Source organism: Hydra vulgaris, chromosome 06, assembly GCF_038396675.1.
Source record: "Hydra vulgaris chromosome 06, alternate assembly HydraT2T_AEP".
In the NCBI taxonomy this organism is placed as follows: Eukaryota; Metazoa; Cnidaria; class Hydrozoa; order Anthoathecata; family Hydridae; genus Hydra; species Hydra vulgaris.
Genome location: NC_088925.1, coordinates 54,895,001 through 54,921,519, shown reverse-complemented (window position 1 = coordinate 54,921,519; position 26,519 = coordinate 54,895,001). Strand labels below are relative to the sequence as shown.

General features: G+C 27.6%; 2 protein-coding genes across 3 annotated transcripts in view; one reads left to right on the top strand and one right to left on the bottom strand.

Annotated features, from left to right (window-relative positions):
* Positions 1-9,751: 9,751 nt before the first annotated feature.
* LOC101240135 (rho guanine nucleotide exchange factor 10) overlaps positions 9,752-26,519 on the bottom strand; it is a 77,525-nt gene continuing 60,757 nt past the window's right edge. For both annotated transcript variants that reach the window (XM_065800491.1, XM_065800492.1), the window contains exons 16-22: positions 23,946-24,175; positions 17,809-17,892; positions 17,553-17,620; positions 17,301-17,443; positions 16,970-17,144; positions 16,601-16,849; positions 9,752-11,438 (exon numbers count right to left, since the gene is read on the bottom strand). In XM_065800491.1, coding sequence (XP_065656563.1) covers positions 10,159-11,438; positions 16,601-16,849; positions 16,970-17,144; positions 17,301-17,443; positions 17,553-17,620; positions 17,809-17,892; positions 23,946-24,175 — 2,229 coding nt within the window. In that variant the 3' untranslated portion in view covers positions 9,752-10,158. The remainder of the gene's footprint in view (positions 11,439-16,600; positions 16,850-16,969; positions 17,145-17,300; positions 17,444-17,552; positions 17,621-17,808; positions 17,893-23,945; positions 24,176-26,519) is intronic.
* On the top strand, positions 11,522-15,264 carry LOC136081985 (uncharacterized). Its single transcript, XM_065800493.1, has 6 exons — positions 11,522-12,271; positions 12,420-13,533; positions 13,640-13,744; positions 13,915-14,035; positions 14,172-14,326; positions 14,613-15,264. Exons 1-6 carry the CDS (start codon positions 11,991-11,993, stop codon positions 15,201-15,203), a joined length of 2,367 nt encoding a protein of 788 aa, XP_065656565.1. The 5' UTR covers positions 11,522-11,990; the 3' UTR covers positions 15,204-15,264.

Genomic DNA, 26,519 nt, shown 5'->3' with positions numbered 1-26,519 from the left:
TTGAAATCAATTTTTGAAAGCTTTTTTCTCAACCAATTTTGCTCAAATTTTGCACACTTAATCATTTTCGATGACAATACAAGGAAATGGAAAAATTTGACCAAAAAAATTAATTAAGTTAACAAAAATTTAATTTGTATTTTTCCATAAGAACACAGAATTAATAAAAAAAAACACTATGGATGGACTATTAATTAATAATAAATTGTTACTACTAGGATTAACGTGTTTTTTAAGGGGATACCCCCTTTGAATTTAAAACTTGGTATTTAATTAAAAATAATAAAAAATAATTATTGGTAACATGCTTATAGTAAATTTAAAATAATCCATAAATTTTTTGTTGAAAATTTATACTAATGCCATGGTAACCACTAAAAAAACCTTTAAAACGATCAAAAAGTGACTTCACGCCGGCCAAAATAAAAATAAATAGGCACATTTCCACCAATCAATATTGAATAATAACGTTGCCATAGGGCAGGGCTATGATATGAGTGGAACAGATACTTCATACCTTTTTGTCACCGCCACAACAGGACGACCAAAGTTCAGAGTCAAATTTTTTATCTTTTTATTGAAATTTTTTTTAATTTTTATAATTTAATTAAAATCTATTTTATTCATATCATAGAGTGAAATATGGTAAACACTTCCTGAAAATTTCATAGAAAAATATCACACGGTTTTCCAAACATAATGGCCGGTGTGTACAAATTGCTATTCTGAGAAAAACACGATTAAAGTAAAAACTTTAAATTCGGAAAAGCTTTATTCATAAAATAGGTAAAAAAAGTAAACCAAAATTTCAAAATCCACCAGGTAAATATAAGTCAATTAATTTGTCATTTTTTTTTCAACTTTTTGTCACTTAATATTTGCCAGGGTTCATTCTAACTTCGACATTTCTTATTATTTCAATATTTAATGTTTTGCATCCTGCAATCATATGAAAGCTTTGTTTTATGTCCAGTTGTATTAAAATATTTTTGGCTCCAATATTAAAGTAAGCTACAGCATCATATACATTAATTTCTAATTGGGTAAGCGAGACAAATGTTCGTTTTGGTATACGGTCCCAAATCTTTTTATTAAACAATTCATTAGCATTTTGTGCTTTACCATGCAAACATTTTTGTAACTCACTCCTCTTCATATATATATATATATATATATATATATATATATATATATATATATATATATATATATATATATATATATATATATATATATATATATAGTATATATATATATATATATATATATATATATATATATATATATATATCTTACTTTCATAATAATACCCATTGGTAAACCCAGTCCTGGCTTATGTTGTTTTATTTATTTTATCAGCAGTATATTTGCACTAACCTTGGTAATTACGCATACTTAGAAACAAAAAAAGTTTTTCATTGTGCATAAGCAGTTAGATTAAAATTTTGGATGGCTTAAGTAACACTGCAACCTTTACAATATCTGGACATGACTTCTACATCTAACACTTTGCCACTAATAGTAGAAAAGACTCCGTTTGTCGATGAATGTCCTTGTTTGTACCAAGTACCATCGCAAGATACACAAATAACAGTCAATGTCATATATTTTTGAAATTTATTTACAGCATTTATCATGGTTTGTTCTGCTACAGTTTTAACATTTGCTACAGTTGCTACAGGGCATACCATAAAAAATACTCCTGAGGGCATACCATAAAAAATACTCCTGAGGGCATACCATAAAAAATACTCCTGAGGGCATATCATAAAAAATACTCCTGAGGGCATACCATAAAAAAATACTCCTGAGGGCATACCATAAAAAATACTCCTGAGGGCATACCATAAAAAATACTCCTGAGGGCATACCATAAAAAATACTCCTGAGGGCATACCATAAAAAATACTCCTGAGGGCATACCATAAAAAATACTCCTGAGGGCATACCATAAAAAATACTCCTGAGGGCATATCATAAAAAATACTCCTGAGGGCATACCATAAAAAATACTCCTGAGGGCATACCATAAAAAATACTCCTGAGGGCATACCATAAAAAATACTCCTGAGGGCATATCATAAAAAATACTCCTGAGGGCATACCATAAAAAATACTCCTGAGGGCATACCATAAAAAATACTCCTGAGGGCATACCATAAAAAATACTCCTGAGGGCATACCAAAAGGGCACTTTAAAGCATGCAACTAAAAAGTATTACAGAATTCTTATGTAAAGTCATTATACATGTTTTTACGTCAGTTAGATAAGATATGTCCGTTAAAAATATTCAAAAGATCATAAAATTTATCAATGATACAAAAAAAAAAAAAAAAAACGCTGAAAAACACATAAAAAAGACACTAAAATAGAAAGTTGTTCTATTTTAGTGTCTCTTTTCTATTCTAAAATAATTTCATGGTCGCAATATGTTTTTGAAATATTTTACGATTCATGAATTAAAAAAATCATGCTGTATGACACCAAAAAGAACACTATAAAGATCCAGCTGTAAAAATATTTTATTATAATTATATTAGGTAAAAGTTCATGTTTTCAAGCCAAATTGTCGAGCTTTATCCACTAAAGTTTTTTGAAAAAAATCCTAAAACAACTATTAAATACTCGGACAGTATAAATTATTGTAAATGTAGACACTTTAATTTGTCATAGCATTTATTAGTTATTACAAGATTTCAAAAAAGATACAATAGTGAAAGTTTGAAAGTTTGTTACAAAAATGAAATTTTATGTCAAACTATAAACTTTTATATTTATATTTCATGTTTGATTTAATTAGTTATTGTCTATTAAAATATAGTTTTTATACGATGTTACTAGTATTTTTAATTGTCATAGATCTTAAGCGATAGATCTAGGGCTTCATAAAAGTTTTAGATAAATGAAATTTTTTTTTATATCTTTTGTCAAATTTTAAAAGTTCGATGATTTTGTTGTGGTTTTAAATAAAAAGATTTAAAGAATAAAAACTTAAATTAAAAGCACTTAGTTAAGTCATTTCTTCATCAGCAAATTAATTATGGTAATTGAACGCATAGAAGAAATTCCGATCTCACAATTAGGTAACAATCAGATACCAGGCTATTACTATAAAACAATTTTTACCATCAAAATTCATATTTTTATTTTCATGATTATTTAAACTTATATAAATAGAGTAAATACTTTTATGCTAACATTAATTTAAAATGATAAAGTAAAAGTAATCATAAACAATTAGAAGCACGGTAAAATATTCAAAAGAGAAAACTTATAACAACAATTACAGTTAAATATGGCGACACTCGAATAATCGAAACACTCGAAGAATATTACTTAACACTCGAAGATAATTACTTAACAGAGCATCAATTGTTTACTATAGTAATTGACAACAACGTCACTCGTGTTTCTGATTTGACTACGATAATAGATAATGAAACGCAAGCTAGGTTAGAAGAAAATGAAGTTGAAATACTAAAAAATGTTTTGAAAAATTTTCAATACTTGAAAGAAAATTTAAAAAAGTTAAAGTTACAAAATGTTTTTTTTTTTAAAATATGGATTAAAAGAAGTCATTATAAGAATAAATCCAAAAACTAAAGAAAGTAGTCTTTGAATCTTCTGATAAGAATGAGGAAGAAACCAGTTCGTAAAGGATGATAAAACATTGATCAGCTCTATCAAGGAAACTTCTGTTTAGAAGATCATAAAAGCTATGGAAATATATATATATATATATATATATATATATATATATATATATATATATATATATATATATATATATGTATATATATATATATATATATATATATATATATATATATATATATATATATATATATATATATATATATATATATATATATATGTAAATCATGCCAGTGTATTCTAAAATAGAGTGCTCAACATTCTTAAAAAACAGAGCAATAACAAATTAGTAAAAACAATTTTTTTCAGCAAGTTGTTTCACAATCAGTAGGTTTATTATGAAGCAAATATTAAGTCCATTCAAGTTTTACATGGTTTGCTAAGGAGCTTTGATCATTTTATGAAGGTAGTTGTCCACATGACGATAGATGTTTTAACTTGGAAAGTATCGAACTACAAGAAATTATCCGAGTTAAAACAATAAGAAATTGAGATTTTCCAGAATACACTGGACGAGGAGGAATACAATAACTGGAAATGTTGCCAGAAAACTTTTACATAATAATGTACAGCGGAAGGTAATTACAGATCATATATCAAGTTAAACAGACCGCAAGTTTATTTAAAAGTATGGCCTGCTTCTTTCCACAGTTCTAAGAGAAATGTCATCAGGCCAAAAAAAAAATAACATTGAGTTATACAAATAAATGTGTCAGGAGTTAAACACCTTGTTTCTACAAGAACTTTATTGGGTAAGTATAACTCCAACGCTACACATAATTCTTGCTCACAGCTGGGAGAAAAGAGCGGCTATTTTGCAAAAGCTGTTTGTATGGAGGGCATTCTAAACCCTCATGTAAGCGCAGAAGTGCATTAGTTGGTGATATTTTAAATAATCTTTTTGTTTGTAAATAAATTTTTTTTAACTCAAGTGTACTTGCTAATTTTTCAAAACCAAATTTTTAAACTTTAACCTCAACACTGTGTCATAAATCGACCCTCTGGTTGAACTTTATCCTACTTAAAAAAAAAAATGCCATCAAATAGATATTTATTAGAATATTAAAAATTAAACATTTAAAAAATCCAAGGGTGCATTTTTAGACTGGGGGGGGGGGTCCAAAATCCTATTGAAAATATTAATAATAAGAAGGCAGAGGGGGCTTGACACTCCAATTGCCAAATTTTTTATATAAAATATAAATCAAGCATAAAATATAGAAATATATTTAAATTTTTTGTTTACATCCCTCTCCCTTCCATCTTCCCCATAAAAAAGCATGCACTGCAATCCTTGCATGCAAGAATTTTGCATGCAATGTACCAAAACTCGTATTTTATGGGGCATTGTATGACTCTTTCGAATAATAATGATAATATATGATGACTTTATTCACCAAAATATACTTTATTTTTTTAAATAACTTTATGCTAAATTTATATATCTTTTATCTTTATTTTTTTTAAACATTGATTTTAGTGAACCTAAATCCGGCCTCTCGGTCATTTGTAGGCAGAAGACAAATTTTATAGAAAATTATATAAAGCTAAAACATTTACAGATCTTTATTTGATTAAGTTACTGCATAGTATTTATAAAGTTAATTAATATCGTCTTTAAGTTACTATCTTCGTCTTGATGAGAAGTTTGAAATTGCCTTATGCAAGTTCTCTCCGTGGTCTTTGTGACTTACATTTCTTTTGTATCTTGCCCAAGTTAGTTTAAACTTAGAGTGAATAGCTTCTCCAGTTTGCTCTGCAAATCTGGCTAAACCACATTGATTTTTTTCACAAAAATATGCGCTAACATGATGTGGACCTTCCATGTTATGGGTAAGGTGTAATTATAGCCTTTTGAAAACTCTATTAAGTAATTATATGAGTCTTTCAATTTAGCAATAGAATGCTTGACATTGGGACTAAGGAAATCACCGAAACAGTCATCCACAACGCACTTTAAATCTTTGAAACATGTAAGAATAGGTATTAGCTGTTGACAATCATTTAGGAATGCCTCTTCTAGATCTTGAAGATTATTCAATATCTTGTTACAGTTCACTCCATCAAACCCTCCTCCATGATAGCCATGTCTGAGAATGTATTTTCCAGACAGCCACTGATTAAAGTTTGGCCAGAGAGTAAAAACTAGGTCGCTGAGAACATTAATAAAACCCATAAATATATGTAACGATGATGGAGGAATTTTGTTTATCACTTTAACTTCTAGATCTTCAACAAGATGAATAAGCCTTTTTCGTAAAACATTTTTATACAGTTGTGCTGTTTCTTTTTTTTCTCCTGCTGCTTGAAACTCTGAAAGATGAAGATCAAGGCTTCCAAACGTTCTTAGAGTTCCTGCATTTATAGTCTTCTCACTTTCACAATATAAACATGCATGGATGCTATCATGCCGAGATAAACCCATAATTATGTTAGCCAACTTTAAATCCCATGCAATATGAAAACCAAGGCTGTCTAGCTGGATAATATCTAAAATTTGTTTTATATTCTGATATGTTTCAGGAACATCTTCAGCATTAGCAATAAACTGTATACGTTGCACACCAGACCCAATATATTCGTTAGATCCCCGAAGTTTACTTCTGTTTTGTATATTATTACTGTTAACTTTAAGTTCATCTGCATCAAAGGTGTTAACACATATTTTCAATGAACCTCCACCTACATCAATTGAAACTCGCACAATGGTATTATAAGGATTTAACGCTCTCTCACTTATAATGTTCATAACAAAATCTGAAGAATCTTTTATAAAAACCAGGTTCCTATCAACGTTTTTATCCCCAACAGCAAATTGCGTGGACTGAACACTGTGATAATTTTTCACAGTTAATTTAAGATCTGACAGTAACTTCGTCACTTCTGACTGGACAACTCTTTTTCCTGTGGCCTTGTTAAGAGTAGAAATCAGTTTTCTAGTTCCTCTGTTTGAAAGATCAAGATTTATTTGAAGTTGCTTGAATGTTTCAAAAGAGATATTCTGGATTTGATTTCTGTCTCCTTTGTTCTCAGGACGACCAACTCTTATTATCTGCGGTTTTCCGCAGGTGGCTAAATAAAATAGATCACCTGAATTTACTTTTTCTTTGTTCATTTTTTCCTTGATTATTGAAGAAGTTACCTGCTCTGCACTGTGCATACCTTGCTCCAATGCCAATGGTGAAAGGTTTTTTACAGCAAGTGATTTGCAGCATTTGTGCTCTAAGCCACGACCTAAATAAATATTGTTGATGGTAATTTGACTATTCCAATATCATGTAATATTTTAAAATCTTCTGTTTATATTACCTATTATTGTAATAATAACCTTTTCTATCTTCTGTGTCCATCTGGTTGGTGATTTCTTTCTTTTTTCAAGCATGTACAAATTAGTTTTGCAATTTCCACATATAGAAGAAGGATAGGCTGCAATTTCTTTCATATATCCAGAGTATACATACGTCTGCACCAGTTTTTCAATAGTATCTTAGACTGCAATAAGACTCTTTTTAGTTTTTGTTTCCCAGCAAACACAGCAATAACTATTTATATTCATTTTTTATTTGCTAAAATTATAACAATGCCATAAGTATTATAATACAATTTTTTCAAGATTTAGAAAATTTATTAAACCAATCTTTAAATTTTTGAAGCATTTCGCGCCAAAAATTTAATAAAACAAAAAATTTAAATATATTTGCATATTTTATGCTAGATTTATATTTTATATTAAAAATTTGGCAAGTTGGGGGCCAAGACCCCTCTGCCCTCCAATTATTAATATTTTCAATAGGATTTTGGACCCCCCAGTCTAAAAATGCACCCTTGGATTTTTAAAATGTTTAATTTTTAATATCCTAATAAATATCTATTTGATGGCATATTTTTTTTTAAGTTGGATAAAGTTCAACCTGAGGGTCGATTTATGACACAGTGTCAAGATGGCAATTTTAAAACGTTTTTTTCACATACCGCTAATGGGGCAAACTTAAGCATTTCCGCAAAATGAAAGCTTTTATTTCGAAATCATATAATGTTTAGTATAAATCATGTAAGGTTTAGTATAAATCATATAAGGTTTAGTATAAATCATATAAGGTTTAGTATAAATCATATAAGGTTTAGTATAGCGCTATTAACGGTTTTTAAGATAATATCTAAAATCTTCAAAAACTACAGCAAAATTATATGCATAATTTCACAGTTTTTATATTTTTATATTTTATGAAAATTATACAATTTTATTCCTGCAATACTAATATTATTAGCCAGAAAAATGTATTTTTATGTAGACTCTTTATCCCTTATTATTAAATATTAATTTTCCAAGTTTAAGATCAATAATCTTTTTTTTTCATCACTTTATTCCGAGTATGATTAAAAACTCTGTTGGGTGTTTTAAAGTGTTTTTTTTTCTTCCAAATTGTTCAACTTTGTATTGCCATAACGTTTTAAAAAGAAAAAAATTTTAACTTTAAGTATACAAAAAATAAGTTAGATTTTAATTTTAAAACATTAAATATTTTACTCATCTCCACCATTTGTGTCTTGGTCTTGTTTTGACTTTTCGATGTCTTGGTCTTAAGTCTTTGTCTTGAGTCATAATATTTTGATATTTTTCATGGTCTTGGCATGAGTAAAGCAGAGACAACATCTCTGCTTTACTTTTTTATTGGTATAATTCAAATAAAAAGAGTTACTAGTACAAACTTTTGGGTATCTCTGTCGATGAAAATGTCGAAAATACCACATTGAAACCTTGAGAAACAAAGGTGCTAATAATATTGGAATATTGTATAAAGCAAAAAGTGCTTTAAATTAATTTATTATTAAATTTAAACATAGTCTAACTCAGTTGTATTTCTCATTTATTCAATGTCATTTAAACTATGCAAATGTCGCTTGGTGTAAAGTCAATAAATCTAAACTGGAGCCTCTTTATCGTCAACAGAAATATGCTGCTCGTCATCAATTTTAAAGACAGGTTTACTCATACCAAGCCTCATTTATTTGAAATCAATATTCTTAATATATATCACCTCATTAATGGTAATATACTTTCTTTTATGTAAAACTAACTCCTCCCCAATTACTTTTCACAATTTTATACATTAAAAGATAAAAATAAATACAATTTAATAAACAATAAATTAATTCGGCAACCATTTTTTTAAACTAATTTTGAAAAATAAAGCATTTTATTTCCTGAAGCTTCTCTTTGGTACAAAATAGTTTTAAAACATTTTGACTTTTCTTATGAATGGAATTATCTTTCTTTTAAGAAAAAGCTTAAAGAAATTATTTTGTCTCTGGATGATATTTTTAAACGCCTATGTACTTCCTGTCCTTTTTTTTATGTGTATTAATTTTATAAAGTTTGTAATTTACGAGCGGTTTCGATGACAAGACATGATTGGTCTTCTACGAGCATCCGCGTTCTCTTATCTTTTTCTTATTATGCAACAATTTGTTTTTTACACAGATTATAGCAGTTGCATAAATAATTTAACGCAACTCTTAATTACATGAAGTTATACCCAAACTCCTGGAGTTGGGTAAATAAGCGCAAACTTGAAAAGTTTATAATGCATTCTTGAATGCAAAATAATGTGAAAAAACTATATTTTAATTAAGCAAATGCTTTAACCGAAAAATTAATATCACTTAGTAGCTAAAGAAAAAAATAATAGTAAAAAAAAAAAAATTACCTCCGAGGACTGTAAAAAAGTGAACCTTCGAGGACTGTAATTCAATTATTTTTTTAAATCATAAATGTCTTAACAAACAACACATAAATTACATAATTTCATACAATTAAATACAAGGAACAATAAAATGATTACTTCAGAAAATTCCAAAAAACCTTTCAAACACAAAGAACTTTTTAAATACAAGGAACCTTTCAAATACAAGGCACCTTTCAAATACAAGGAACCTTTCAAATACAAGGCACCTTTCAAATACAAGGAACCTTTCAAATACAAGGAACAATAAAATGATCACTAAGGAAGATTCCACATACATTTTCCGAAGTTAAACGCACTTTGCAAAATGAGCACGCGTAGTCCCAATAAATTTTCAATGATCATAAACATGTTTGTTTCACGTATATATTTACAATTTAAATAATAATAAAAAAAAAACTACAATTTTTAATAAATATGCATAATAGTATTTTCTACAAAATCATAAAAATATTCAAAGATAGATTGTGCAAAATATTTACAAAAATATTAGTAAAAAATGTTCATAAATATATGACATGTAAATAATGCTCAATAAAATACAGTAACATTATGTAAAAAGGTTTTGAATATAGACAAAAGTTTATTTTATTAAAAATTTTTTTTTTTGAAAAAAGTTAATTTTATAAAAGAAATATTCAGAAAATATAAAAACTATAAAACGTCAACAAAAGAAACAAATATGTCTAAAATATAAAAACTCGATTTTGATATAAAAAAATAATTAAAAAATAAAAGATACTTAATAAGAAATTGACTTTAAGAAGTTAATTTCCAAAGAAACAACTGAACTTTTATGTCATCGGTGTACATTTTAAAAAGATCTAGGTTCGATGAAATACGTCGAGTATTTCTGAGATCAACATGACCCAAACCCATACTAACCACATACCACGGAGATAAAAGTAATTCTCTGTGAACGTCTTCATCCTGCTTTGAGGCTTCAGTCAAAGATGCATAATAATTATCATTAGTTACATCTTCTGAAACTTCAAGAGAACTGTTTATAGATATTTCTTTCTCATAAGCATTGATACCAATCATCGATGTTACAGAACTACTTACAGGAGAATTTAAAAGCGACATGTAATCTGATTCTTGAGACTTTATAGTATAAATTGGGACTGCTGGCAAAGGAAGTTCCTTGTACAAATCATCTAAAACAATAACTTCGTGAGTATTGGAACTTGAACATGATTGATTTGAATTAAACTTTTTACTTTTATCGATAATTGCATAAGACAGTTCAGATATATCAATAGGGTGTTCATAGCTAGACGATTGATAAATATTGTTACAAAACGTGTAATCTGTATGATTATTCTTAGATTCAGAAAATGATTCTGTTTTAGTAGACTCATAATTTTTAGTCAATTCTTTAGGATTTTTTGCTTCATAACTAATATCGTCTTCTGTTAGTAAATTAGGCAATAGCTTGTTATGATTGTCAAGAGAGAACTCAATTAAGTTTTTAGTAATTTCATTTGATAACAAACTATTGACAACTGATTGATTTTTATCTGATTGATTTGAAAATGGCGAACTGATTACATCGACAGATGTAAAAAAAGCTTCTGACATTTGTGAAGTATTTTCAGTGCAATCTTTGTCTGTTGGATTACTTTCAAGGTTTTCGTTAGAAAACTTACTATCGCTATCAAACTCATCTGTACATTTATTCAAACTGTATGTTTTATCTCCACCTTTATCCAAACTATCTGTTTTATCTCTACCTTTATCAAAACTACCTGTTCTAGAAAACTTTTGACAATATTTATAATCATTATTAGCTTGTTCAGAAAAATGTGAAAAGTTTGTTGGTACTTTTTTTGGCTCATCAGGACAATTATTTTTATCATTAATTTTTAATGTGAAACTTGACAGTTCATCAAAATCATTTGTGGCTGCATTACCATCAGCCTCAACTGTAAAGTAAAAGGGCTCCTCAGCTTGTAAAATGTCACCAGAATCACTACTTCGTTCGTGTAAATCACTTTGTTCATGTGAAGCATTTGAATCACTTAAAACATTATTTCGAGCTAAAATTAATATACACCTACATTAGACTGCTTCATTTTGGGGTCATGAAAAAATTTAAAGTACCATGGAGTTTTATCTGCTGCGCAGACCCCTATTTTATTAGTAGATTTTTTTTTTTTTTGAGTTTTAACCACTTTTAGGGGTTGCTCAAGTGCCCTAATGGTCTAATTTTAGACTTATTTACCCTTTTTTAAGCTTATTTTCAACACGTTTGAGCGGGTTCTAAAACTCAAAATAATTCTATTTTTTTTCTTTCCAGAGTTTCTTCTAAGTTAATAGAAAAAAAAAAAAATGCATGGTAATTTAATTTGCTTAAAATATTTTGTCTAAACCTAACTAAAAAATTGCATAGTTATGCGGATTTTTACCAATTTTTACGCTTCGCATTTACTTTAATACTTTAGCGTACTTGCTTAAACACGTTATGCGAATTACTTTTTAGCAAAGACGATATTTAATTTTCATTTAAAAACGCGGGAAATAATTATTGATAACTTTCATGATACACTTACTTCATATGCTTATTAGAGCTATTTACTACAGTTTTATTCATGTCGGGAAAAAGTAAGAAAAAAGTAAATTTTTTGGTTGGGGAATCCAGGTCATCCTTACCAAAAGACAAATTTTCTACAGAGCAAGAGGTTTTGCAATACTTCTTGCATTTAAAGGAGAAGCATCCAAAACAAAAAGAAAGTAGAATTATCCACTGTCCGTTGACAAAACACTTTGAAATCAGATGCCATAATGAAAAGTCTTTATGCTGCACTCTTTCAAAGTTAATTGCACCTTGGTTGAAGGGTGGATTTCAGATTTTGCAATTACAAACAATTAGGTAGGTACCAGACTGTATTTGTTTTTGTTTTATTTGTATATTATTAGAGGAAAACAATTAATATAACAAATATCTGATGTTAAATAAATTAATTAACAGAAATAGATGTGTTGTAAAATGTTCAGAACCTACAAATCACATTTTTTAGTAAAAAGATAGAGAAGCTGATCCTAACTTGGAAACTGTTAAAAAAAAACAAATCAAGACAAACTTTATCAGAAATTGAAAAAAGGAGGAAATTTTTAACTCAGATGAAAAGGATCTTTTGGATTGCACCTGAGCTCGATACTCTGGTTGCAATCATTAAAGCTGATAAGAAAAGAAGTTGTCGAGACAAGACTGAAGATATTGCTTTTTTATTAGACCAATTAGGAGATAGAAAAACAAGAATAGGTGGATTAGACACAAGGTATATTTCCTCTGTTAACAGGAGTTTATCCAAGTTTGAAATGAGATCAAGTTTGAATGAAACCATGTCAGAGAGTGAATTCAGCTCAAATGGATCCGATAAAAATGAAGATAATGATGATTTCCCGTATCCAGATCCAGAGTTAAAGAAGAAAGTCAAAAAACCAGATACTGTTCTACTTCCAAAAGATATTCTCAAGAGAACTGCTGATACTGCTGTTGGGGAAGGATTAAGTCATAGGCAGCATACTGCCATGGTTAATAGTATAATTGCTAAATCAGGTGGAAATATAGATGAATTTAAATGTTCAACCTCTACAGCATTAAGAGCAGCAGATAAAGTCATTTATGATGAATCAAAGAGGATCAAGGACCATTTGAGAAATTTCAGAAATAATAATAAGAACATTTTAGTTCAACTCCATTTTGATGGAAAAGTATGTCATGAATATACTGATGGGAAAAAATCAGAAAAAGATCGATTAGCAATATTAATAAACGGTAACATGGAAACGCACCTGTTGGGAATTCCAGCTATTTCTTCCGGAACTGGCGAAAATCAAAAAAATGTGATCAGAGATATCTTGAATTGCTTTGACCTTACAAACAGTATACAAGCTGTTACATTTGATACAACCAGAATCAACACTGGAAACAAAAATGGAGCTGTTTCTTTACTGGTAAATGAAGTTTTTCAGCGACCAGTTTTATCTATTGCATGCCGACATCATATAAACGAGCTACACATAACACATTTCTGGAAAAATTATCCAAGTAGTGCTACTTCTGGACCAGATAATATGCTGTTTAAAATATTAAAATCAACATGGAATGATCTTGATGTAGAGAACCAGGTAGGGTTTTACAAAATTGGTTAACATTTTTGTAAAATATTATTGTACCCTAGTATTTCTTCAATTTTGAGCTCTTTGATTTTTTTTTGACATTTTAAATAAAAAGGTGTTGAGAAGATTGACTATTCCAGATGAAACATGGCTTGGTCATCAAAAGCATGAAAGCATAACGTTCTGCAGAAATATTATCACCCATGGGTCTCTGAAAAAGGTAGCCCGATGACTAGATGTTTTAATATGTAGTTATGTATACAATATGTACTATGAAGTAGTAATATATCCTAGATTTTTCTTGTTTAATTCTATTATTCTTTATAAGACAAAAGTATACATATCTATGTTTATTGCATTATACCAATATACTTCTGGTTTAATTTTTAGGATGGGGCTACAAGGAAGGACTACATTGAGCTGACAGAGCTTACACTTATGGTGCTTTCTGAGGAAAAGTACAAGTTTCATACACCCGGAGCAATTCATCATGCCCGTTTTATGGCAAAAGGTAGAGAGTTTTAGGTTTATGATAGGAAAAAGTCCAAAGTTAAAAATTATAGCTTCATAGCAAAAAAAAAATGAATTTGTTATACATGATCAAATATTTAGCTTTTCAAAAAAAATAAAAATGTATATTTTTATAGGTATCTACTACCTAAAGCTCCAGCTTATGATGGATGCAATACCCAGTCTGACAAATCGACTGAAAAATGAAATTACTGAAGTGGCAACTTTTGTGGCTGTTTTCTATACTACCTGGTTTCTCAAAGCTGAACTATCTGCTGTGGCTCCTCGTCAGGTAGGTACCAAGTTAACAAGTATGATATATATATATATATATATATATATATATATATATATATATATATATATATATATATATATATATGTATATATATATTTATATATATATATATATATATATATATATATATATATACATATATACATATATATAAATATATATATATATATATATATATATATAATGATTCTATAATATATAAAAAGTTTTGATTAAAAGTTTCTAAAATATAAATTTTTTTAAGGTAAGCTAGTTACTTAACAATTTTTTGTTTATCCAGGATATGAGAGCTCTTTGGCAAATGAATAGGTTTAAGGAGTACAATTTGATTGGGGCAGAATCAGTCATTGAATCAATCAAACGGCACACATGGTTTCTGGACCCTTACCTTGTTGTTCTTGCCTTAGCTGATGAAAACTGTGAAGAAAGAGGTGAAATTGCTCAAAAATTATACAGCTTTGAATTTCGTAGCTTAGATAAATATTCGTTAGCCCGAATAAAAGCTAACATGGAGGTCCTCAATTCTTTAGACTTCAGTGGACCGAAGCCACCAAGCTTAGTTGAATTGGTCACAGAAAATTCGTGGCTTTTGTTCCTTATGATAGGGCAGAGTAAAAGTGACTGTCAATGGATGAAAACCCCGCCAGAGTATTGGACTTGTAACGATTTCTACTTAAAATTTAAAGATGCTATTTTTAATCTTGCAGTTGTTAATGATTGCTCTGAAAGAACTGTTAAACTCATAAAGGACAACATTGATATTGCCAGAAAGGAAGAAAAAAGACAAGATTCACTTTTATTCATGCACAATTACAAAAGGAAGTATGTAGGAAAAAGAAAAACCTCCAAGAAAAACAAAAAAACAATATAAAAATATTGCATAATATTTGTAAAAAATAACACTATTATTAAGAAATATATAAAATCAAATCGCTAGACGTTTTATGACTTTACATATCAACAAAGTTATTACGTTGCGTAAAAATTGGAAAAAATTGCACTAAATTTGGGATTTTATAAATAGATTTGCATGAAATATTTCAGATAAATAAAAATACCATGCATTTTTATTTGTTTTTTCTAACTTAGAAGAAACTCTGGAAAGAAAAAAAATTTAATTATTTTGAGTTTTAGAACTTGCTCAAATATGCCAAAAATAGGCTTAAAAAGGTCTAAATTCAGGCAATTGGGGCACTTGAGCAACCCCTAAAAATGGTCAAAATTGAAAAAAAAAAAAATTCTATTAATAAAATAGGGGTCTGCGCAGCAGATAAGACTCCATGGTACTTTAAATTTTTTCATGACCCCAAAATGAAGCAGTCTAACCTACATACATACATAATTATATAAATACATAGATACATATATATATGTACATAAATAAATATGTATATATATATATATTCATATACCATGCAGGACTATATATGTATATATATATATATATATACATATAGTCCTGCATGGTAGTCAAAAGGTTTTAAATCAAAGGTTAATAAACCAGACCAGAAAAAGTTTAGCAACTTAAATAAATATTTTTTTGAAAATGATAGATTGCTTGCCCAAACCAAACCCTCAGTCCATGTAGCGGCACTTCCTTGCAGCAGCAGGCTGTATATATTAGTTTCAACAATTAATAGATTTAGTTGTGTACATGTAACTGTAACATGTAACTTTTGGTCTCAAAAAGTTATAATAATCTAACTGAACTCTAACTGAAATACTAACATCAAATAAAATCAGATAATTTATAAAGTAATAAAACATGTACATTTTTAATGTTCATTAAACTCTGTATATTTTTGTTGTACACCACTACTGCAAGTTATTAAAATATACGTTTTTAAAAGAAGTTTCAAAGTTATAAAAACATCCGTTTTTAGAAGAAGTTTTTAAGTCATATTTTTAAAATGCTTTGTTATTTCTAAAGATTGGTAAAGGATGGTAATTATTTGAAAATAGAAAATTTTTAAACCAATATTCTGCTGTAATCAGTCAAAAAGAATTTCCTTTATAATATAATTATTTACAAAAGAAAAGTTTAGACTTCATGATAAAAAATGAAATTATAAAAAAAAAAAGATTTTTTTATTTTTTATTTAAAAAAAAAAGGTTTTAAATTAAGAGAAACACTGTAAGATCTTAAACTTGGTAAATAAAAACTCAATGAGAGCACAACTACTGCCACTGAGCACCAACAATAATGATTCAGTTAAGCTTTTCTTTTAAGTAAATCAATACTTTGCATATTTTACTCAAAATAAAAACCTGCATTTTGAAGATCCTCCTGTCTTTTATTGGATTGAGTTTTAAAAGCATGAAAGTATTTAACTGCTTCTTTGTGGGCATGAAAAGATATACAAGCTTGTCCTGACACAGTTGGAATACCTCCTAATCGTGGTAGAGGATATGTTATTATTAATCCACTATTCAAGCCCACCCAAAGAAAACCTTCTTTTGCTAGTAAGGATGTTACATATACTTTATCCAAGTTTGAATTAGGTAGAAGATTAATATCTACAAAAAAAATGTTACAGACACAAATGCAAATGGTGACAATCAAAAAAATTGTTATAGACACAATTAAAATAATGACAATTAAAAAAACGGTCACAACAATTTTCTGACATGAATTACCATTTTTCATGCGCAACAGCGGAGTAGTCACAGTTATTGTCTGTAAAAGGTCATGTGTTTCAATGTGATAAAGAGTTAAATTTGATGATTTCCAATGTGATGTCCAAACTCCCATGCCACATAAAGTTAGATGTCTTACAGCTTGTTTAACATTATCACTTGCATCAATTTTTTGCTGAAAAACAAATATCTTTATATTTATTTACATACACTATTTCTTTAACTAGTGAATATTTAAATTTCTTTAATTTTTTTCTGAATTTAATTGTTTAATGTTTAATTGTTTTGACTTTTTTTAAATTAACTTAATTTTTTTAAAATTTATCAATACCTTAATCCCAAGTGTTTGTGTGTCTAAAATATTTATATGCGTGCCAACAGCACACCAAAGATATTCATTCACATCTAGCAAACACATCACTGACTGTAACCCCAACCAAATAAGTGTAGGATTGGCAATATCCCAACTGCCATCTTGAAAATAATAGTAAATAAGTTTACTCACCTACCTAATTTTTTTTTAAAAATTGAATACCACAATAATGAAATATTAAAAAGTTTATCAAAAAGTTTAAAAAAATACTCAATTTTCTTCGAAAACAAGATAACATTCCATTAGCAAGACCTACAAATAATTTATCTTCAGAAAATCTAAACAAACATAAAATTAAAATAAAATACAAACAACTTGTTGTTAAATGTAAACATAAACTTGAAAACCAAGATGTAGTAATAAAAAGATTCCTTTTAAAACAAAATTTTTTTTTTTAAAAGCAAAGAAATATTTGCAAACACCATTAGTAAACAACAACATAAAGAATTCTCAAACACAAACATACTTCATACTGACAGCTGAATCTTTAACCTTGGTTTTAAAGAAAAATTTTTTCATTTGTAAACTATGTGTTGTATATATCAAAATCCTAAATAAAATAAATTTAAAATAAGAAAAAAAGATTGAAATACAGAGTATATAATAATATTAAAGGCGAGGCAGGGGCTAGTTGACTGCAATTTTAATTCATGAGCTCTGTACATTTCTGAATGATTTTTAAAAAAAAAATATCAAACCACAGCTCAAATGAATTTGGCAAGCATGTTTGACAGTCAAATAAAAAAAAGAGGTAAACTGTTTATATCCATTGGGTAAATTGCATATATCTAAGTTGGCACATTATACAAAAAAGATAAATTTAGCAAGATTAAGCACTTTATTCAAGTGGAACTCATTATGAAAACTGTTGATAATTTTTAATTAACAGTAAAAATTTAAAATATAAATTATAAATTAAATTTATGACATAAAAAAAAAGAAACGCTATAACTTCTGTGCATATGCAATACTTGTATTGCTACACCACTAGAAGTATTGATACACCATTAGAAGTATTGCTACACCACTAGAAGTATTGATACACCATTAGAAGTATTACCATTAGAAGATGAGTTAGTAAAGTACTTTTCTACTTTTCAAAACCAGTCAAAAAAAAAAAAAAAAAAGAGAATTTTCTTTAGACTTCTTGTGAAAAATGTTTGAGATTTCTTACCCTTTTGTGTATATGAAAAAGTTTAAACTAAAAAAAGTGTGTACTTTTATATTATAACTGAGTAATTTCAACAATAATTTTCTAACAGTTAAAATATAAAATAAATGATATAATGATTTTAATATTTTAACCATAATTAAACTAAAAACTACAATTTATTACATAATTTATTAGTCCCTGCTAAATATTTTTTAAAAATAATTCATTAGTCTACACTCAGCATATAGTCACCAGTCAAACTTCTATGGAAAAAGTGTTTATGCAGTTAATATATGTATATATATATATATATATATATATATATATATATATATATATATATATATATATATATATATATATATATATATATGTATATATATATACATATATATCTTATATATATCTATATATCTTGATATCTATATATCAAAATATATATATATATATATATATATATATATATATATATATATATATATATATATATATATATATATATATATATATCTTGTAGTAAGTAAATTTATAATAAATTATAAAACATCAAAAACAGCATTGTATTAACTAATTTTTCTTTTTTTGTGATATTTTGGTCTAATTTTAAAAATCATAAAGAAGTCATTACAAAGACGACGTCAATAAAAATTGTTTTGTTTTTTTATGATTTTCTTAAATAGCAGTCTCTAACTATTTGAAGCAACTTTTACCCTGTTATCCCTGTTAAGCAGTACTGGGTATTGTTTAACATCCTGAGTTTAAACAATACCTGGTACTGCTTAACATGGATAACGGGGTAAAAGTTGCTTCAAATAGTAGATAGAGACCACTGTTTAAGAAAATCATAAAAAAATAAAACAACTTTTATTGACGTTGTCTTTGTAATGACTTCTTTATGATTTTTAAAATTTTATATTGTAACAGTTTTTAAATTGGTATTTTACGTCTCTACCCTGAACAAAAACAAAACACGCTTGTTGAATTCTACATCATTTGTCAACGAAGCATGTCAATCCAGATGAAATTCAAGTATTGTATGATGTAATAGCTTTGTATACATCAATACCAATTGATAAAGCTATATATGTGATAATTGATTATCTTAATAATGATATAACTGATCTTAAACAAGAACCACATTAACACTTACTGACATCCACCAATTAATAGAATTATGTCTTAGTCAATGCTATTTTTTGAATAAAAATAAAATTAGAACCATACCTAACTCAGGTCCAATTGGATTATCACTGATGGTTGTTGCTGCAGAGGCATTCTTACAAAAATTGGAAACAAGAGCTCTACATATTGCGAAAATCAACAATTTTTCACCAAAATCTTATAGAAGGTATGTTGATGATAGCCATGCCAGACCTGAATCTGTTGAAAAGCATAACAAATTTCTTATTTTATTAAATCATAAAGACTCTAATATTCAGTACACGTCAGAGGTTGAAAATGATCAGAGAGAACTAAATTTTTTAGATATAAAAATAACTAACACAAATAATTACCATTATGATTTCAGAATCCACCGTAAAGAAGCAATAACAAACATACAAATAAAACCCAACTCAAACATCAACCTTGCAATTATTACCAGAGTTTTTAAAACTCCAGTAATAATTGCAGGGTTGATATTTGAGTATATAAAGAAGAGATCAAACCTAGAAACAATTGCCGCGAATTACCTTTCAAGTAAAAGCAATCCTAACAATAAAGTTGCAAAAAAACTAGAAAATAATGTTGTGATAATAAGCTACCTTGGCTACCAACACTTGGACCGAAACTACGAAAAGCACTAAAAACATATAATGTCAAAGTTATTTTTACAACACCACCTCATTTAAAATCAATTCTCTGTAACAACAAATCTAGTTTAATGCCAAACAGCAACCCTGGGGTGTACAAGCTCACGTGTTCGTTTGGGGAAACTTATATTGGGGAAACAAAGAAGAGAATTTTGCAAAGAAGCATAGAACACCAAACTAATAGCATGAGTGGTAATTGGCATGCTTTTGGAGCAACTGAGCATTGCAAAGAATGCCATGGGATATTCAACTGGCTGCACCCAAAAACTTTATCTATAAATAACAACTATCATGAAAGGAAAATAAGGGAATCACTTCAAATTAACTATGCACAAACATCTCAGGAGGTTAAACAATACCGGGTACTGCTTAAGAAAATCATAAAAAAACAAAACAATTTTTATTGACGTCACCTTTGTAATGGCATTTTATGATTTTTAACATTTTATATTGTAACGGTTTTTAAGTTGGTATTTTATGTCTGATGATGGTCTATACAAATTAGACCGAAATATCACAAAAAAAAGAAAAATCAGTTAGTATGATACTGTTTTTGATGTTTTATAACTTTATATATATATATATATATATATATATATATATATATATATATATATATATATATATATATATATATATATATGCAATTAATAACAAAAAATAAATATTAACAATTAATACACAGTTCTTTTTGAAAGATATTTAGCTGAAGTTATTTTACCTCCCGTGTTTTTAACTTTTCAGTAGGTTGACATAAGATAGAAACAGTTAAAAAAAACAAAAACTTTTAAACAGTTCTTTTTGAGAGTTATTTAACTAAAGTTATTCTAACTCAGGTGTTTTTAACTTTCCAGTAGGTTGACATAAGAAACAGTTGAAAAAAGAAAAAACTATTAGTTTTGACATTTCGTTTAAAAGTAAATAAATTTTATTAAAAAAAAATTTTACTTTGTTTAGAATGTTGTCAAATAATTGGTCCTGATATTTGTCATCTGTGCAAACAAATAAACAACTGTTCTCCATGTCTTATCTACTTCGAAAATTTTAACATCAATGAAAGAGTTGTTTCTTGTGCTTCAGGATCGATAGGTTTGTAAAAATGTTAATTTGAACCAATTTAATATTTATAGATATTATATCTATCTACTATAGCGCATATAGATATATATTTGCTGACTTAAATCTATGGAGTTTTTTTGGAAAAAGAAAAAGACAAGTAATAATGAAAAAAAATGGCACATTACATATTAGATATATATACACATTACACATTACATATTACATATATATTATTACATATATTACACATTACACATTATATACACATTATATACACATTACATATATATACACATTACACATAACACATTACATATATATACACATTACACATTACATATTTTACCTATACAGTAAGTTGATGTATGCACTGAAGCTCTAACATCTAACTATATCAGTATGATGTCATACTGCAAATAAATAGAAAAATTCAACATTTGGACTCTTTTTATTTATTTATTAGGATTTAAAATTTAAACAAAAAAAAAAAAACATATTTCGTGTGTATATATTTTTCATAAGAAAAAAAACAACAAACTTTTAACTATGTTGGGCTTTAAAAGAAATATCTGTTGTTGATGACAGTACAACTATAAAAACTGAAACATAAGTAAACACACTTTCCATTTAAATTTACAGAGATCAATCACTATTAAAACAGATTACAAGTGAAACCATTTTAAATTAAAAAAAAAAAACCTTCATTATAAAAATGATCTTCTCGACTATGTGGTGTTAAGAATAATAAGGAAATAAGAAAAGTGTTGAAAGATCTGGAACATAGGAGAATACATATGCCAATGTGAATAACAGGTCACAGAAAAAATAAAAAGAGTGGTACAAACTAAACTATAAAGATATTTATATTATTTAGTGCACTGAGTGCATTATATATTCAACTGAAGAATCAGGATTACACTGGTGATCATGGATAGTTTGAAATCTAGAATCATAAAACACTTTTTTTTATTCAACTCAATCAACCAGTTTAACTTTTATCTGTGTTAACAGTGGAAAATACTCAAGTTGCTTTTGTGTAAATAAATTTGTTTTTAAATAAATGAGAAAGAACTTTCAAATCAATAGCAGATGAGTTTGAGAGTACCAACTTCGATAGCAAATCTTACATACAGATGCAGTATGACAAAAATGTCACTAGTCCATGCCTGTCAAATATGAAGTTGACTGTAGAAACTATCAACATAATCCTACCACCTGAACACAATCTTAATGAAACTACGCAAGCACAATAATCGACCTTCTCTTTACTGATTAAGGTCTAAAGATCTTAATTGAAAATAAAACTGTTGCCTGGTTATAATTGAAAAGAAAACTAGGCATGCTATAATGGTGATAATTTTAATGGAACTAACTGTTAAAAGTTTTAAATTTTTTGGATGAAATGACAGTTCAGTTTCTGATTGAACATGTGGAATGTATAGAGACCGTGTAGAGGTTTAAAAAAAAATTTTAAAAAAATCATTATCATCATCATTAATTCAATCTCAATTAGTAAAAGTTCTCACTTAGTGTTACATATTCATCATCATCATCATCGCCATCATCATCATCATCATCATCATCATCATCATCATCATCATCATCATCATCATCATCATCATCATCATCATCATCATCATCATCATCATCATCATCATCAAAAAAAAGAAAAAAAAAGACAAAGAAAGTGTATATTGTATCTGATATAAATTTCCATCACTGTTAAAAATTTGGAACTAAAGTTGTCAAATACAATTTAATAAGTGTAAGAAAATTTTCAAGGATATACTTCAAGGCTATAAGAATATTGTGAAAAATAAAATATTGTCTTAGTAACATATAATATTTAAAATACTATTTGTATCATTTGTCTTTTAATTTGATATTTATGCAGTTTTGTGAGTGTCAGTGGAGGCAGAACATTTTTTATCATTTCAAAGACGTTTCTATCAACCATGGATTTAGAATTCGGACAAGCATGAATTTAGGTTTCTGTTAAGCATAGGGAAATTTACAACTTAATTTTGGTTAAAATTCATTAAAATATTATTTTGCAAAAAATTACAGTGATTGTAGCACAGGAACAACAATTTCTTTAAAAAACGTCGCTGATAATTTCCTGGTTGATGAAAATTAAATTTTGAAAAATAAATCCTTTACATTAAATAAAATACTAATTTATAATTACATTTTTAACTTCATGGAAATTTATTTTAGTGCTCAAAAGATACATCTTTATAAAGTTTCAAGCTTCCTCATTCTTTGAGCTTTTTAAAGATAAAAAAAAAGTTCATAAGTAGATGCAGTTTTTAATTCATTTTCAACATTTTCTATCTGATGAAAAATGGTTCAAAAAAACTAGAATAAAAATAACAAAAAACCTCTAAAAGAGCAAATAATAAACAGATGAGAACTTAATCAACATTATCTGACCAAAACTATTTAGTGTTAATACAGTTACCAAGTATTAAATAATAATTTTTTTTTCAGTTAAAAAAGTTATTATTGAAAACTTATTAATAATAGATTTTGTGTTTCTAAAAATAAATACTTACTACTTTCCAGAAAATAAATACTTACTCTCCAGAAATTGTTCCTACCCATATTGTAAAGCCATCCATTTCTTTTACTATTTCAGCACAACAAATTCTTGATTCACAAGCAACAAAACTATCAAAAATAGAAGGCTCAGGTGACATGACAGATGTCATTTCAATTATGGTAACAATACCTATGTGTTCTGTGCCAGAAAACACCCACAAAATGGAATTAGCAGTGTTGGTGTAAGGTATTTCCAAAATAGTTTCTACCTGATAATACATACAAATCTGAACAATCTTTTTACAATAATGATAAAACAAATAAATAATGATAGTAATAAAAAAAAAAAAAATTAGATAAATCGAAAAATTTTTAAAGCAAAAAATTAGTGGGAAGATGTTCATAGTGAACGTTTTTTGGTTTAAATTCATACTGTTACATTCTTTTTTGTCTCTTTGTGATTGCAAATACTCTTTGCATCAACTGGTTACTCTTTTCACATGTTGCAGCATTTCTTTATTAATTTTGATAGTATCAGGGGATTCTTTAAAGGAAGTCAAAGGATCTTCAATAAGGCATAATGCAGTAAGATATTTTTTTTTTAGATTTTGTATAAGAAGTTGTTTATTAATATTAAAACCACGCTCAATGGAAAATTGGCCATGTGAAAGCATATACATTATTTCAAAAACATTCCAAATATCTTGATAAACATCCCAATAAAGTCAGAAAAAATTTATCAGGACTTTTATAATCAAAATAGTTACTCTTTGGTCAGCGTAACTTAGATTAGCTTGGTCAATTTTCAGCAGAGCAGCAAAACCAATATCAATTTCATTTGTAGATTTTCTAATGTTCTTATCAGTTAAATTTATTTCAAGGTGATGGTAAAGATTGCTACACTAAAATATCCTTTAGCATGCTCTGCCTGAGAAAGTCATCAATTATATCACCAAGCATGATAGCCATTGAATAATGATTTTGTCACGTTTTAAAGCGTGATTCAACCCTTCTAGCATAAATTTCATTTTCACACCACATATGTAAAAAAAACTCCATTGAATAATTAAATGTTCCAGTGATATTTTTATAGGTTTCTCATATACTGTCTAGAGTCATATAGAAACTGCAACACACTTTTAATAAACTATTTAGCTCCCACCCACTTCCTTTTGCTCCTGCTTTAAAACTGCTGTAAATTATGTAGTGACAACAGGTTCCAATACCCACAAGAGGATTGTCTTTTTCTTTAAATAATCTAGAAAAAGCAAACTTAAACTTGGTCTATCCGATGTAATATCCAATGTATATGTAAAATCTTTGATTTATCTATATCAGAAAAAAAGCATGGTTTTAATAAAATACAGTTTAAAAATCTTTGCACAACATCAGATACAGTTGAGCGCCTCACAAACTCTGGTTTAAGACAACGAGTTTTGACCATAACAATACTTTTAACAATACTTTTAACAATACTAATTATCTAATATTTATAAATATTTTATTAAATAATTTTTCAGAACCAGTTGAATATTTCATTGAATATTTAGAATACACAATATTGAGCACCCAATTAATTTCATCTTCAAGTGTGGATGTGTGATGTTCTGTATACAAAAACTTTTTACCTTTAATATTCTATACTTTTTATTACATATAAAGTAAATTGAATATGAAAGCATTATTGAGAATCACTGAAGTAAGAAAATCTATAAAAAAACAACAAAAAATCAAACTTATAAAAAAAAGATGGAAAATATTTGTATCGAACAAAAATGAATTGACAAGTATGCATATTTCTAGGACTTTTTCAGAATAATAAAAAAATCCAGAATATTCGAAGACTTTCCAGGACTACTTTCAAATTCAAGGACTTTCAAGGACATTCCAGGACTAGTGGAAGCCTTGTTGTGTAAGTGTTTTTATGAAAAAAATCACTATTTTTTAAAAATTTACAAAAATATATAAAAACAGGGTCTTACATATATTGAACTAAATTGAACAAGAGCAGTTGCTAACAAGAACAACAAAATTACAATTGGATTGTTAATATTTTCTTTATAAAGTTTGCTTTTTTAATTTTGTTATTAATTTAGAATGCAACTTTAGCATCTTCTTGTAGTGAGGCAAGCCATAATACAAATTAAACCATAACTCAATTTAAAATCTTTTTAGATTTAAAAAAAATTCTTATTGTTTGTATTTATTACAAATTTGCTTTACTACAAATACAGCTACAACTATAACAAGCTACTTTAAAACTACAAATACAACTACAATTAGCTACTTTACAACTACAAATACAACCACAACTTGTTACTTTAATTTAGGCCTTGTTAAGAAGCATTACACTGTTCGCATTTTACGAACAAAATGGCAATTTTACCGATGCTTTAAGCCATTTACATTACGCCATTTACATTATTTTATTTACATCATTTTATTTAAACAGTCTTTTGAAGTATTTTATGCAGGAAATATTAGGCAGCAATTAATTGTTGTAAAAAACATTTTCACAGTAATAGTGAAATAACTTTCTTTTTTGATAAAAAAAACACAGATAGTTATACATTTTTCTCTACTTTCCATTTAAAAAAATTTTTCATTTAAATT